The sequence below is a fragment of the Lissotriton vulgaris genome, chromosome 5 (genome assembly GCF_964263255.1).
Source record: "Lissotriton vulgaris chromosome 5, aLisVul1.2, whole genome shotgun sequence".
Lineage (NCBI taxonomy): Eukaryota > Metazoa > Chordata > Amphibia > Caudata > Salamandridae > Lissotriton > Lissotriton vulgaris.
In genome coordinates, this window is record NC_141693.1 from 20021613 (window position 1) to 20036388 (window position 14776).

General features: G+C 53.8%; 1 protein-coding gene across 1 annotated transcript in view; it reads right to left on the reverse strand.

Moving 5' to 3' along the window:
• The window catches only part of LOC147710014 (E3 ubiquitin-protein ligase TRIM39-like), a 541081-nt gene extending 527025 nt beyond the window's left edge, over positions 1–14056 (reverse strand). Inside the window, exon 1 of the mRNA XM_086920687.1 lies at positions 13466–14056. Coding sequence (XP_086776813.1) covers positions 13466–13885 — 420 coding nt within the window. The 5' untranslated portion in view covers positions 13886–14056. The remainder of the gene's footprint in view (positions 1–13465) is intronic.
• Between the last annotated feature and the right edge of the window lie 720 nt (positions 14057–14776).

Sequence of the window (14776 nt, forward strand, 5' to 3'; positions counted from 1 at the left end):
CACCCAGTGTGAGACCCCACCCATATCACAGACCCGTGACAGACTCACCGTGTATTCCTGGGCAGCCAACCTATGTAACAGGGAACACAGTGTGAGACCCCACCCATATCACAGACCCGTGGCAGACTCACCGTGTACTCCTGGGCAGCCAGCCTATGTAACAGGAAACCCAGTGTGAGACCCCACCCATATCACAGACCCGTGGCAGACTCACCGTGTACTCCTGGGCAGCCAGCCTATGTAACAGGAAACCCAGTGTGAGACCCCACCCATATCACAGACCCGTGGCAGACTCAGTGTACTCCTGGGCAGCCAGCCTATGTAACAGGACACACAGTGTGAGCCCCCACCCGTATCACAGACCTGTGGCAGGCTCAACTTGTACTCCTGGGCAGCCAGCCTATGTAACAGGACACCCAGTGTGAGACCCCACCCATATCACAGACCCGTGGCACACTCACCTTGTACTCCTGGGCAGCCTATGTAACAGGACACACAGTGTGAGCCCCCACCCGTATCACAGACCTGTGGCAGGCTCAACTTGTACTCCTGGGCAGCCAGCCTATGTAACAGGAAACCCAGTGTGAGACCCCACCCATATCACATACCCGTGGCAGACTCACCGTGTACTCCTGGGCAGCCAGCCTATGTAACAGGAAACCCAGTGTGAGACCCCACCCATATCACAGACCCGTGGCAGACTCACCGTGTACTCCTGGGCAGCCAGCCTATGTAACAGGAAACCCAGTGTGAGACCCCACCCATATCACAGACCCGTGGCAGACTCACCGTGTACTCCTGGGCAGCCAGCCTATGTAACAGGAAACCCAGTGTGAGACCCCACCCATATCACAGACCCGTGGCAGACTCAGTGTACTCCTGGGCAGCCAGCCTATGTAACAGGAAACCCAGTGTGAGACCCCACCCATATCACAGACCCGTGGCAGACTCAGTGTACTCCTGGGCAGCCAGCCTATGTAACAGGACACACAGTGTGAGCCCCCACCCGTATCACAGACCCGTGGCAGACTCAGTGTACTCCTGGGCAGCCAGCCTATGTAACAGGAAACCCAGTGTGAGACCCCACCCATATCACAGACCCGTGGCAGACTCACCTTGTACTCCTGGGCAGCCAGCCTATGTAACAGGACACACAGTGTGAGACCCCACCCATATCACAGACCCGTGGCACACTCACCTTGTACTCCTGGGCAGCCTATGTAACAGGACACACAGTGTGAGCCCCCACCCGTATCACAGACCTGTGGCAGGCTCAACTTGTACTCCTGGGCAGCCAGCCTATGTAACAGGACACCCAGTGTGAGACCCCACCCATATCACAGACCCGTGGCACACTCACCTTGTACTCCTGGGCAGCCTATGTAACAGGACACACAGTGTGAGCCCCCACCCGTATCACAGACCTGTGGCAGGCTCAACTTGTACTCCTGGGCAGCCAGCCTATGTAACAGGACACCCAGTGTGAGACCCCACCCATATCACAGACCCGTGACAGACTCACCGTGTATTCCTGGGCAGCCAACCTATGTAACAGGGAACACAGTGTGAGACCCCACCCATATCACAGACCCGTGGCAGACTCACCGTGTACTCCTGGGCAGCCAGCCTATGTAACAGGAAACCCAGTGTGAGACCCCACCCATATCACAGACCCGTGGCAGACTCACCGTGTACTCCTGGGCAGCCAGCCTATGTAACAGGAAACCCAGTGTGAGACCCCACCCATATCACAGACCCGTGGCAGACTCACCGTGTACTCCTGGGCAGCCAGCCTATGTAACAGGAAACCCAGTGTGAGACCCCACCCATATCACAGACCCGTGGCAGACTCAGTGTACTCCTGGGCAGCCAGCCTATGTAACAGGACACACAGTGTGAGCCCCCACCCGTATCACAGACCTGTGGCAGGCTCAACTTGTACTCCTGGGCAGCCAGCCTATGTAACAGGACACCCAGTGTGAGACCCCACCCATATCACAGACCCGTGGCACACTCACCTTGTACTCCTGGGCAGCCTATGTAACAGGACACACAGTGTGAGCCCCCACCCGTATCACAGACCTGTGGCAGGCTCAACTTGTACTCCTGGGCAGCCAGCCTATGTAACAGGAAACCCAGTGTGAGACCCCACCCATATCACAGACCCGTGGCAGACTCACCTTGTACTCCTGGGCAGCCAGCCTATGTAACAGGACACACAGTGTGAGACCCCACCCATATCACAGACCCGTGGCACACTCACCTTGTACTCCTGGGCAGCCTATGTAACAGGACACACAGTGTGAGCCCCCACCCGTATCACAGACCTGTGGCAGGCTCAACTTGTACTCCTGGGCAGCCAGCCTATGTAACAGGACACCCAGTGTGAGACCCCACCCATATCACAGACCCGTGGCACACTCACCTTGTACTCCTGGGCAGCCTATGTAACAGGACACACAGTGTGAGCCCCCACCCGTATCACAGACCTGTGGCAGGCTCAACTTGTACTCCTGGGCAGCCAGCCTATGTAACAGGACACCCAGTGTGAGACCCCACCCATATCACAGACCCGTGACAGACTCACCGTGTATTCCTGGGCAGCCAACCTATGTAACAGGGAACACAGTGTGAGACCCCACCCATATCACAGACCCGTGGCAGACTCACCGTGTACTCCTGGGCAGCCAGCCTATGTAACAGGAAACCCAGTGTGAGACCCCACCCATATCACAGACCCGTGGCAGACTCACCGTGTACTCCTGGGCAGCCAGCCTATGTAACAGGAAACCCAGTGTGAGACCCCACCCATATCACAGACCCGTGGCAGACTCAGTGTACTCCTGGGCAGCCAGCCTATGTAACAGGACACACAGTGTGAGCCCCCACCCGTATCACAGACCTGTGGCAGGCTCAACTTGTACTCCTGGGCAGCCAGCCTATGTAACAGGACACCCAGTGTGAGACCCCACCCATATCACAGACCCGTGGCACACTCACCTTGTACTCCTGGGCAGCCTATGTAACAGGACACACAGTGTGAGCCCCCACCCGTATCACAGACCTGTGGCAGGCTCAACTTGTACTCCTGGGCAGCCAGCCTATGTAACAGGAAACCCAGTGTGAGACCCCACCCATATCACAGACCCGTGGCAGACTCACCTTGTACTCCTGGGCAGCCAGCCTATGTAACAGGACACACAGTGTGAGACCCCACCCATATCACAGACCCGTGGCACACTCACCTTGTACTCCTGGGCAGCCTATGTAACAGGACACACAGTGTGAGCCCCCACCCGTATCACAGACCTGTGGCAGGCTCAACTTGTACTCCTGGGCAGCCAGCCTATGTAACAGGACACCCAGTGTGAGACCCCACCCATATCACAGACCCGTGGCACACTCACCTTGTACTCCTGGGCAGCCTATGTAACAGGACACACAGTGTGAGCCCCCACCCGTATCACAGACCTGTGGCAGGCTCAACTTGTACTCCTGGGCAGCCAGCCTATGTAACAGGACACCCAGTGTGAGACCCCACCCATATCACAGACCCGTGACAGACTCACCGTGTATTCCTGGGCAGCCAACCTATGTAACAGGGAACACAGTGTGAGACCCCACCCATATCACAGACCTATGGCAGACTTACCCTGCACTCCTGGACAGCCAGCCTATGTAACAGGGAACACAGTGTGAGCCCCCACCCGTATCACAGACCTGTGGCAGGCTCACCTTGTACTCCTGGGTGGCCAGCCTATGTAACAGGAAACCCAGTGTGAGACCCCACCCATCTCACAGACCCGTGGCAGACTCAACGTGTACTCCTGGGCAGCTTATGTAGCAGGACACACAGTGTGAGACCCCACCCATATCACAGACCCGTGGAAGATTCACTGTGATCTCCTGGGCAGCCTATGTAACAGGAAACACAGTGTGAGCCCCCACCCGTATCACAGACCTATGGCAGACTCACCCTGCACTCCTGGGCAGCCAGCCTATGTAACAGGGAACACAGTGTGAGTCCCCACCTGTATCACAGACCTGTGGCAGGCTCACCTTGTACTCCTGGGTGGCCAGCCTATGTAACAGGAAACCCAGTGTGAGACCCCACACATATCACAGACCCGTGACAGACTCACCGTGTACTCCTGGGCAGCCTATGTAACAGGTTACACAGTGTGAGCCCCCACCCATATCACAGACCCGTGGCAGACTCTCTGTGTACTCCTGGGCAGCCAGCCTATGTAACAGGACACACAGTGTGAGACCCCACCCATATCACAGACCCGTGGCAGACTCACCGTGTACTCCTGGGCAGCCAGCCTATGTAACAGGACACACAGTGTGAGACCCCACCCATATCACAGACCCGTGGCAGACTCACCGTGTACTCCTGGGCGGGCAGCCTATGTAACAGGGAACACAGTGTGAGCCCCCACCCATATCACAGACCCGTGGCAGACTCACCGTGTACTCCTGGTCGGGCAGCCTATGTAACAGGACACACAGTGTGAGCCCCCACCCGTATCACAAACCTGTGGCAGGCTCACCTTGTACTCCTGGGTGGACAGCCTATGTAACAGGACACACAGTGTGAGACCCCACCCATATCACAGACCCGTGGCAGACTCACCGTGTACTCCTGGTCGGGCAGCCTATGTAACAGGGAACACAGTGTGAGCCCCCACCCGTATTACACAGACCTGTGGCAGACTCACCTTTTACTCCTGGGTGTCCAGCCTATGTAACAGGACACACAGTGTGAGCCCCCACCCATATCACAGACCTTATGGTTGTAGATGCGATTTTGGGTAGTTTATTGAAAACCCTAGGCTGTGTAGCAGTTGCAGTGTTTGAGATGTGTTCTTTACACACTGTTTGTATGATTTTGTCTGAATGAGCCAATCGTCCAGATATGGAAGCACATTGACGTGCTGCCTCCTGAGATGTGCAGCTACTGTCGCTAAGCATTTGGTAAACACCCTGGGGGCGGTGGTTACTCTGAAGGGGAGCACTTTGAATTGGTAGTGTTTCCCTTCTATTGTGAACCTGAGATATTTCCTGTGAGCAGGATCGATAGGTATATGAAAATATGCATCCTTGAGGTCTAATGTTGCTATGAAATCTCCTTGCTGTAGCAACGGGAGCACCTGCTGAAGTGTGATCATGTGGAAGTGCTCTGACAGTATGTATTGATTTAGGGGTCTGAGGTCCAATATTGGTCTGAGAGAGCCGTTCTTTTTGGGAATAAGGAAGTATAGTGAGTACACTCCTGTCCCTTGGTGTTGGAGAGGGACTGGCTCCATGGCCCCCTTTTCCAGCATGCATTTCACCTCTTGTTGTAACAGGGTAATGTGTTCTTTGGACATAGGACGGGCTCTGGGTGGTATGTTGGGTGGAGTAGGAGTGAGTTCTAGGCAATAACCATACTGGATAATTTGTCTCACCCACCTGTCTGAGGTAATGTTGTTCCAGACTGGTAGGAGTTGTTGGATTCTGCCCCCGACTGGTGTTAAATGGTCTGGGGGTAGCGTGATGAAGTCACTGTTTTGCAGCAGTGGAGGCTCTGGTGTTATTGCCTCCACGTCCTCTTCCCTTGTTACTGTTTCCTCTGTAACCTCCCCTGTTAGAGTTTTTGTGAAAGGAACTTTGTGTGTTGCTTTTATATGTTGACGAGGTCTGTGAAGTACTCCCTCGTGTAGCTCCTCTGTATGAGGAGCAGCGAAAAGAGCCTCTGTGTTGCTGAAACTGCAATGCACCCATTGATTTAGCAGTTTCCGTATCTTTTTTCATTTTGTCTATAATGGTGTCCACTGGCGGGCCAAAAAGGAAGTCTTGATTGACTGGCTGGTTAAGAATGGTGGACTGCGCCTCGGGCTTAAAGCCAGATATGCGTAGCCATGCATGTCTACGTAGTAAGACGCTGGTGTTAATGGACCTAGCGGCAGTGTCGGCTGCGTCAAGCGCACATTTAATGGAGGCGTTTGTTATGAATTTCCCTTCTTGTATGAGGTTATTAGCCTGTGCTTTGAAAGGTTCAGGCAGGTGTTGCATTAAACCTTCAAGCTGGTCATAGTGTGCTCTGTCGTAACGAGCCAATAAAGCGTGTGTGTTTGCGATTCTCCATGAATTTGCAGCTTGTGACGCTACCTTTTTACCAGAGACCTCTAGTACTTTGGACTCTTTATCAGGAGGTGGAGCATCTCCTGTTGTCTGTGAGTTGGCCCTTTTTCTTGCATTAGCCACTACTAGTGAGTCTAATGGTAGCTGACCTTTGATATAAGTAGGGTCTGTAGGGGCCGCCCTATATTTCATTTCAATCCTGGGATTGATTACACGTGCCCTGGCTGTATCCTTAAATATGTTTGGCGCGTGTTTTAATACCCCTTTGAGCATAGGGAGAGTTCTGAATTTTTTTTCTGAAGTAGGGAATGTGTCAAAGAGAAAAATCTTCTTCTACAGGGTCATTGTGCATGTATACGTTGTGGTACTGCGCTGCCCTATCTATGATTTGGTTGAAGACAATGGTGTCGTCAGTAGGTGACAGCTTTGTTGGGTATGAGGAGGTGTCAGGGATGGGATGTGTGTTATATGGATCAGTGCTATCCTCATCTGGTTCATTTTGAGGATTAGGATCTAGTGGATAGTTATAATCCTCCTGAGGTTCTTCCCCTGTGTTATCCTCATCATAATCTGAACGTGTAGGTGAGTAAGGAGCAAAAGGCGTAGCAGGCATAGTGGGAAAGAAAGGAAGGAAAGGTGCAGTGGTGAAGTCCCAACGTCTTTCTTCTTCTTCAGGGGAATGGGTGAATAAGAGTCCTCGTTCAATGGCCTCTTCTTTTTGTGTAGAATGGTGACCTTGCCAGTGGCAGGGTTTATATACAGTTTTGTTTGTTCCTCTGATTCTGGATCAGGATAGAAGAGTTCTTCTTCCACTGTCCTTGGCTTGGATGTATCCTTCTTTGGCTTAGTGTTTTTTGGATCGACTATAGCCTTTGGGTCGACGTGCTTTCTTGGCTCGACGACTTTTGGTGCCTTATTGCTCCGTTTAGGCTCGGCCTCCCTTTCCGGTTCAAAGACTGAGTGTGGATCGACCGGATCTTTAGGTTCGACACGTTTTCTGTGCTCCACAGGTTTTTTGGGTCACGTGTCCTTTGTCAAGTCGAATCCTTTTTTTGGATCGACTGGTCGCTTAGGAGTGCTTGTTTTCAGTTCGATGCCTCTTTTAGGGTCGATAACCTTTTTGGGGTGGACCCCCGGCTTCGGCACAGCGCTCTTCGGCTCGACGACCTTTGACGGATCGGAGACCTTTGGCACAGCGGGCGTCTGCGGATCAACGGGCCTTTTCGGTACGGCAACCTTTGGCTCCGCAGCCTTCTTTGGCTCGACGGCCTTCTTTGGTTCGGCGCTTTTTGGCTAGATGGCCTTCTTTGGCTCGGCCGCCTTTGGCTCGACGGCCTTCGACGGCTCGACGCTCTTAGGCTGTACGGCCTTTTTAGGTATGACGATCTTATGGTCGACGACCTTTGGGATAACGTGCTCCGTCCCCGGAGTGTGTGAAGGCTTAGTTTTCGGTTTCGGAGCCGAGCCAGACGGCTGGGCTGTCGAATGCGGTTGTTGATCTTGGCTAAGGCCTTCAGGCGATGCCTCGACTGGAGCCTTCGGTAACAGGGCGATTGGTTTCGGGGGGCAGTGTACTCACGGTCTGCCCAGGTGGTGTATCGTCATCGGAGTCGTCTTGGTCCTCGACGGTGACGATCTCTAGATCCGAATCTTCCGCGTCCGGAAGGTCTTGTTCATCATCGAAGATGTTGTCTGGTTCCGGTGCCTGTCACTTTTTCTCTTGCCTAGCGGCCCGTCGAATCCGGATGTTTTTTTTCTAACGGAACTGGGCGCAGGCCGAGCAGGTTTCTTCCTTATGATCTGGAGATAGGCACTTGTTGCATACTGTGTGTTTGTCAGTACGCGGGAACTTGGAGTGGCATTGTGGGCACCGTTTGAACGGGCTCCTTTCCATCGACGGTCGGTCCACGTGGCGTCGAAAGCCCAACGGCCCGCGTCGACGGCCTGATCGAGATGGAAAGACTGATCGAGTCAAGAAGTACCGAACGATAACAATACCGTCAAAGTCGAAGGCCTTTTGGCCTTTAGAAAAGTTTAGTTTTGATTCCGAAGTTGGAGTATAGGAATAACAATATATAACCCAATGGTGGAAAAAACAATCTGAAGATGGAGAGGATGCCCATGCGCACTGTAGTCCAAGGGAGGAGCCACCTATATCGTGATACTTTGAAGACTCTTCCAGGACAACAAAGTGCAATCATCCGGACCCAACACTAGACGGCGATCTATGCACAGATATGAATTCAGCAGCCCACATGCCTCGAACCAGTACACATAGTGTGAGCCCCCACCCATATCACAGACCTGTGGCAGGTTCACCTTGTACTCCTGGGTGGCCAGCCTATGTAAAAGGACACACAGTGTGAGCCCAAACCGTATCACAGACCCGTGGCAGACTCACCATGTACTCCTGGGCAGCCTATGTAACAGGAAACCCAGTGTGAGACCCCACCCATATCACAGAACTGTGGCAGACTCACCGTGTACTCCTGGGCAGCCTATGTAACAGGAAACCCAGTGTGAGACCCCACCCGTATCACAGACCTGTGGCAGGCTCACCTTGTACTCCTGGGCAGCCAGCCTATGTAACAGGGAACACAGTGTGAGCCCCCACCCATATCAAAGACCCGTGGCAGATTCACTGTGTACTCCTGGGCAGCCTAAGTAACAGGACACACAGTGTGAGACCCCGCCCATATCACAGACCCGTGGCAAACTCACTTTGTACTCCTGGGCAGCCTATGTAACAGGAAAACCAGTGTGAGACCTCACCCGTATCACAGACCTGTGGCAGGGTCACTTTGTACTCCTGGGCAGCCTATGTAACAGGACACACAGTGTGACACCCCACCCATATCACAGACCCGTGGCAGACTCACCGTGTACTCCTGGGCAGCCACCCTATGTAACAGGACACACAGTGTGAGACCCCACCCATATCAGAGACCCGTGGCAGACTCACTTTGTACTCCTGGGCAGCCTATGTGACATGACACACAGTGTGAGACCCCAGCCATATCACAGACCCGTGGCAGACTCACCGTGTACTCCTGGGCAGCCTATGTAACAGGACACACAGTGTGAGCCCCCACCTGTATCACAGACCCCTGGCAGACTCACTTTGTACTCCTGGGCAGCCTATGTAACAGGAAACCCAGTGTGAGACCCCACCCATATCACAGACCCGTGGCAGACTCATTGTGTACTCCTGGGCAGCCTATGTAACAGGAAAACCAGTGTGAGACCCCACCCGTATCACAGTCCTGTGGCAGGCTCACCTTGTACTCCTGGGCAGCCAGCCTATGTAACAGGGAACACAGTGTGAGCCCCCACCCATATCACATACCCGTGACAGACTCACTGTGTACTCCTGGGCAGCCTATGTAACAAGACACACAGTGTGAGACCCCACCCATATCACAGACCCGTGGCATACTCACTTTGTACTCCTGGGCAGCCTATGTAACATACAGTGTGAGCCCCCACCCATATCAGAGACCCGTGGCAGACTCACTTTGTACTCCTGGGCAGCCTATGTAACAGGACACACAGTGTGAGACCCCACCCATATAACAGACCCGTGGCAGACTCACTTTGTACTCCTGGGCAGCCTATGTAACAGGACACACAGTGTGAGACCCCACCCATATCACAGACCCGTGGCAGACTCACTTTGTACTCCTGGGCAGCCTATGTAACAGGGAACACAGTGTGAGACCCCACCCATATCACAGACCCGTGGCAGACTCACTGTGTACTCCTGGGCAGCCTATGTAACAGGAAACCCAGTGTGAGACCGCACCCATATCACAGACCCGTGGCAGACTCACTTTGTACACCTGGGCAGCCTATGTAACAGGACACAGAGTGTGAGCCCCCACCCATATCACAGACCCGTGGCAGACTCACCGTGTACTCCTGGGTGGCCAGCCTATGTAACAGGATACACAGTGTAAGCCCCCATCCGTATCACAGACCTGTGGCAGGCTCACCTTGTACTCCTGGGTGGCCAGCCTATGTAACAGTGAACCCAGTGTGAGACCCCACCCATATCACAGACCCGTGGCAGACTCACCGTGTACTCCTGGGCAGCCTATGTAACAGGAAACCCAGTGTGAGACCCCACCCATATCACAGACCCGTGGAAGACTCACTTTGTACTCCTGGGCAGCCTATGTAACAGTGAACCCAGTGTGAGACCCCACCCATATCACAGACCCGTGGCAGACTCACCGTGTACTCCTGGGCAGCCTATGTAACAGGAAACCCAGTGTGAGACCCCACCCATATCACAGACCCATGGCAGACTCACCATGTACTCCTGGGCAGCCTATGTAACAGGACACACAGTGTGAGACCCCACCCATATCACAGACCCGTGGAAGACTCAGTGTACTCCTGGGCAGCCAGCCTATGTAACAGGACACACAGTGTGAGACCCCACCCATATCACAGACCCGTGGAAGACTCAGTGTACTCCTGGGCAGCCAGCCTATATAATAGGACACCCAGTTCGAGACCCCACCCATATCACAGACCCGTGGCAGACTCACTTTGTACTCCTTGGCAGCCTATGTGACATGACACACAGTGTGAGACCCCAGCCATATCACAGACCCGTGGCAGACTCACCGTGTACTCCTGGGCAGCCTATGTAACAGGACACACAGTGTGAGCCCCCACCTGTATCACAGACCCCTGGCAGACTCACTTTGTACTCCTGGGCAGCCTATGTAACAGGAAACCCAGTGTGAGACCCCACCCATATCACAGACCCGTGGCAGACTCATTGTGTACTCCTGGGCAGCCTATGTAACAGGAAAACCAGTGTGAGACCCCACCCGTATCACAGTCCTGTGGCAGGCTCACCTTGTACTCCTGGGCAGCCAGCCTATGTAACAGGGAACACAGTGTGAGCCCCCACCCATATCACATACCCGTGGCAGACTCACTGTGTACTCCTGGGCAGCCTATGTAACAAGACACACAGTGTGAGACCCCACCCATATCACAGACCCGTGGCATACTCACTTTGTACTCCTGGGCAGCCTATGTAACATACAGTGTGAGCCCCCACCCATATCAGAGACCCGTGGCAGACTCACGTTGTACTCCTGGGCAGCCTATGTAACAGGACACACAGTGTGAGACCCCACCCATATAACAGACCCGTGGCAGACTCACTTTGTACTCCTGGGCAGCCTATGTAACAGGACACACAGTGTGAGACCCCACCCATATCACAGACCCGTGGCAGACTCACTTTGTACTCCTGGGCAGCCTATGTAACAGGGAACACAGTGTGAGACCCCACCCATATCACAGACCTGTGGCAGACTCACTGTGTACTCCTGGGCAGCCTATGTAACAGGAAACCCAGTGTGAGACCGCACCCATATCACAGACCCGTGGCAGACTCACTTTGTACTCCTGGGCAGCCTATGTAACAGGAAACCCAGTGTGAGACCGCACCCATATCACAGACCCGTGGCAGACTCACTTTGTACTCCTGGGCAGCCTATGTAACAGGGAACACAGTGTGAGACCCCACCCATATCACAGACCCGTGGCAGACTCACTGTGTACTCCTGGGCAGCCTATGTAACAGGAAACCCAGTGTGAGACCGCACCCATATCACAGACCCGTGGCAGACTCACTTTGTACACCTGGGCAGCCTATGTAACAGGACACAGAGTGTGAGCCCCCACCCATATCACAGACCCGTGGCAGACTCACCGTGTACTCCTGGGTGGCCAGCCTATGTAACAGGATACACAGTGTAAGCCCCCATCCGTATCACAGACCTGTGGCAGGCTCACCTTGTACTCCTGGGTGGCCAGCCTATGTAACAGTGAACCCAGTGTGAGACCCCACCCATATCACAGACCCGTGGCAGACTCACCGTGTACTCCTGGGCAGCCTATGTAACAGGAAACCCAGTGTGAGACCCCACCCATATCACAGACCCGTGGAAGACTCACTTTGTACTCCTGGGCAGCCTATGTAACAGTGAACCCAGTGTGAGACCCCACCCATATCACAGACCCGTGGCAGACTCACCGTGTACTCCTGGGCAGCCTATGTAACAGGAAACCCAGTGTGAGACCCCACCCATATCACAGACCCATGGCAGACTCACCATGTACTCCTGGGCAGCCTATGTAACAGGACACACAGTGTGAGACCCCACCCATACCACAGACCCGTGGCAGACTCAGTGTACTCCTGGGCAGTCAGCCTATGTAACAGGACACACAGTGTGAGACCCCACCCATATCACAGACCTGTGGAAGACTCAGTGTACTCCTGGGCAGCCAGCCTATATAATAGGACACCCAGTTCGAGACCCCACCCATATCACAGACCCGTGGCAGACTCACTTTGTACTCCTTGGCAGCCTATGTGACATGACACACAGTGTGAGACCCCAGCCATATCACAGACCCGTGGCAGACTCACCGTGTACTCCTGGGCAGCCTATGTAACAGGACACACAGTGTGAGCCCCCGCCTGTATCACAGACCCCTGGCAGACTCACTTTGTACTCCTGGGCAGCCTATGTAACAGGAAACCCAGTGTGAGACCCCACCCATATCACAGACCCGTGGCAGACTCATTGTGTACTCCTGGGCAGCCTATGTAACAGGAAAACCAGTGTGAGACCCCACCCGTATCACAGTCCTGTGGCAGGCTCACCTTGTACTCCTGGGCAGACAACCTATGTAACAGGAAACCCAGTGTGAGACCCCACCCATATCACAGACCCATGGCAGACTCACCATGTACTCCTGGGCAGCCTATGTAACAGGACACACAGTGTGAGACCCCACCCATACCACAGACCCGTGGCAGACTCAGTGTACTCCTGGGCAGCCAGCCTATGTAACAGGACACACAGTGTGAGACCCCGCCCATATCACAGACCCGTGGAAGACTCAGTGTACTCCTGGGCAGCCAGCCTATATAATAGGACACCCAGTTCGAGACCCCACCCATATCACAGACCCGTGGCAGACTCACTTTGTACTCCTTGGCAGCCTATGTGACATGACACACAGTGTGAGACCCCAGCCATATCACAGACCCGTGGCAGACTCACCGTGTACTCCTGGGCAGCCTATGTAACAGGACACACAGTGTGAGCCCCCGCCTGTATCACAGACCCCTGGCAGACTCACTTTGTACTCCTGGGCAGCCTATGTAACAGGACACACAGTGTGAGACCCCACCCATATCACAGACCCGTGGAAGACTCAGTGTACTCCTGGGCAGCCAGCCTATATAATAGGACACCCAGTTCGAGACCCCACCCATATCACAGACCCGTGGCAGACTCACTTTGTACTCCTGGGCAGCCTCTTGAATGGGGACCACCAAGTGCTTCTTGTGGACCCTGGACTCTCGACAGATCACACAGATGGGTTCCTTGTCCTCTTCACAGTACAGCTTCAGCTTCTCCTCGTGTTCTCTGCACAGGTTCTCATCCTGGGGGGTCGCACTCGGGGAGGGGAGATTTTTGGTGATGTCCACCATTTTTGCCAGTTTCCAATTAGTTCTGATGTTTTTGTTCCGCGATCTCTTTCTGCACTGGGGGCAGGGGAAGTCTGTCTGCAGCCCCTCCCAGCAGCGAGTGATACAGGCCCGACAGAAGGTGTGTCCGCAGCTCACAGACACGGGGTCAGTGAAAGAGTCCAGACAGATGGAGCACTTGCTTTCCTCTCTCAGGCTCCGGAGCTGGGTTGCTGCTGCTGCTGCCATGTTCCTGCCGAGGCGAAAAGAGTGAAGTTTCGTTTCTCATCAGTTTGTGACGTCAGACAATGCCTGCCTTTACTTGCTTCCTTCGGGCGCCGAATACTTCCAGGTTGTGTAGCTTGGAAGCCTTGGGCAGCAGCCAGCAGTCAGGCCCAGGGTGGTGTAAATTCTGGTATCCCTTTGGGATCGTGTTGCTGCTCTTCGGAGAATAAACTCCGCCCCAGGCAGGATCAGACAGAAGCACAGCAACCCAAAGATAAAATGCAATGAGAATTAAAAAAGGACAACTTTTTCTTTCAGCTTCCCGGGGCTGCTCGCACTTCTCTGTTGAACTCCAGAAACTGCAGCAGCCCCCCCCCCCCCCCCCCCCTCCCCCCAGCTCTCACAGACTGAGGGCGGCCCATTGTCATTCCGACTGAGGCCGATTATCCCCTTTGGAACGACGATGCGCCGCCTTCTGCCTTTAGAAACAAATATAGGTGTTAAGCCAATACCAGGTTCAAGCATAAATGTACATTTCCTCTTTACCTCTGTGTTTTATCTGCCTTTACATTCGGCGCACTTATTTGTCAGGTGTGACAAATAGCATCTTTTTGTAAGTTTTTCGGGAGTAACATTCAGATTTGGAGCTTAAACCGCACCAAACCTGCATGTTAATTTATATAACTTCATTTCCCTATGTCCAGTTTCGGCAGGTTTGCCCCACAGACATTAAGGAATGGTGAGTTTCTCGCACCCTCTGATTTACAGATGTAGTAAACGCCACCCAGCTCATAACTTCCAGCCTTCTCAGATGTGTGTACACAGGTGTCGCAAACACTGACCTGTAACAGAGGCCTCCGCAGCCTTGTGCTGGGAGGTGAGGAGGGTATTTAAGAAACAATGAAGGTGACTGGG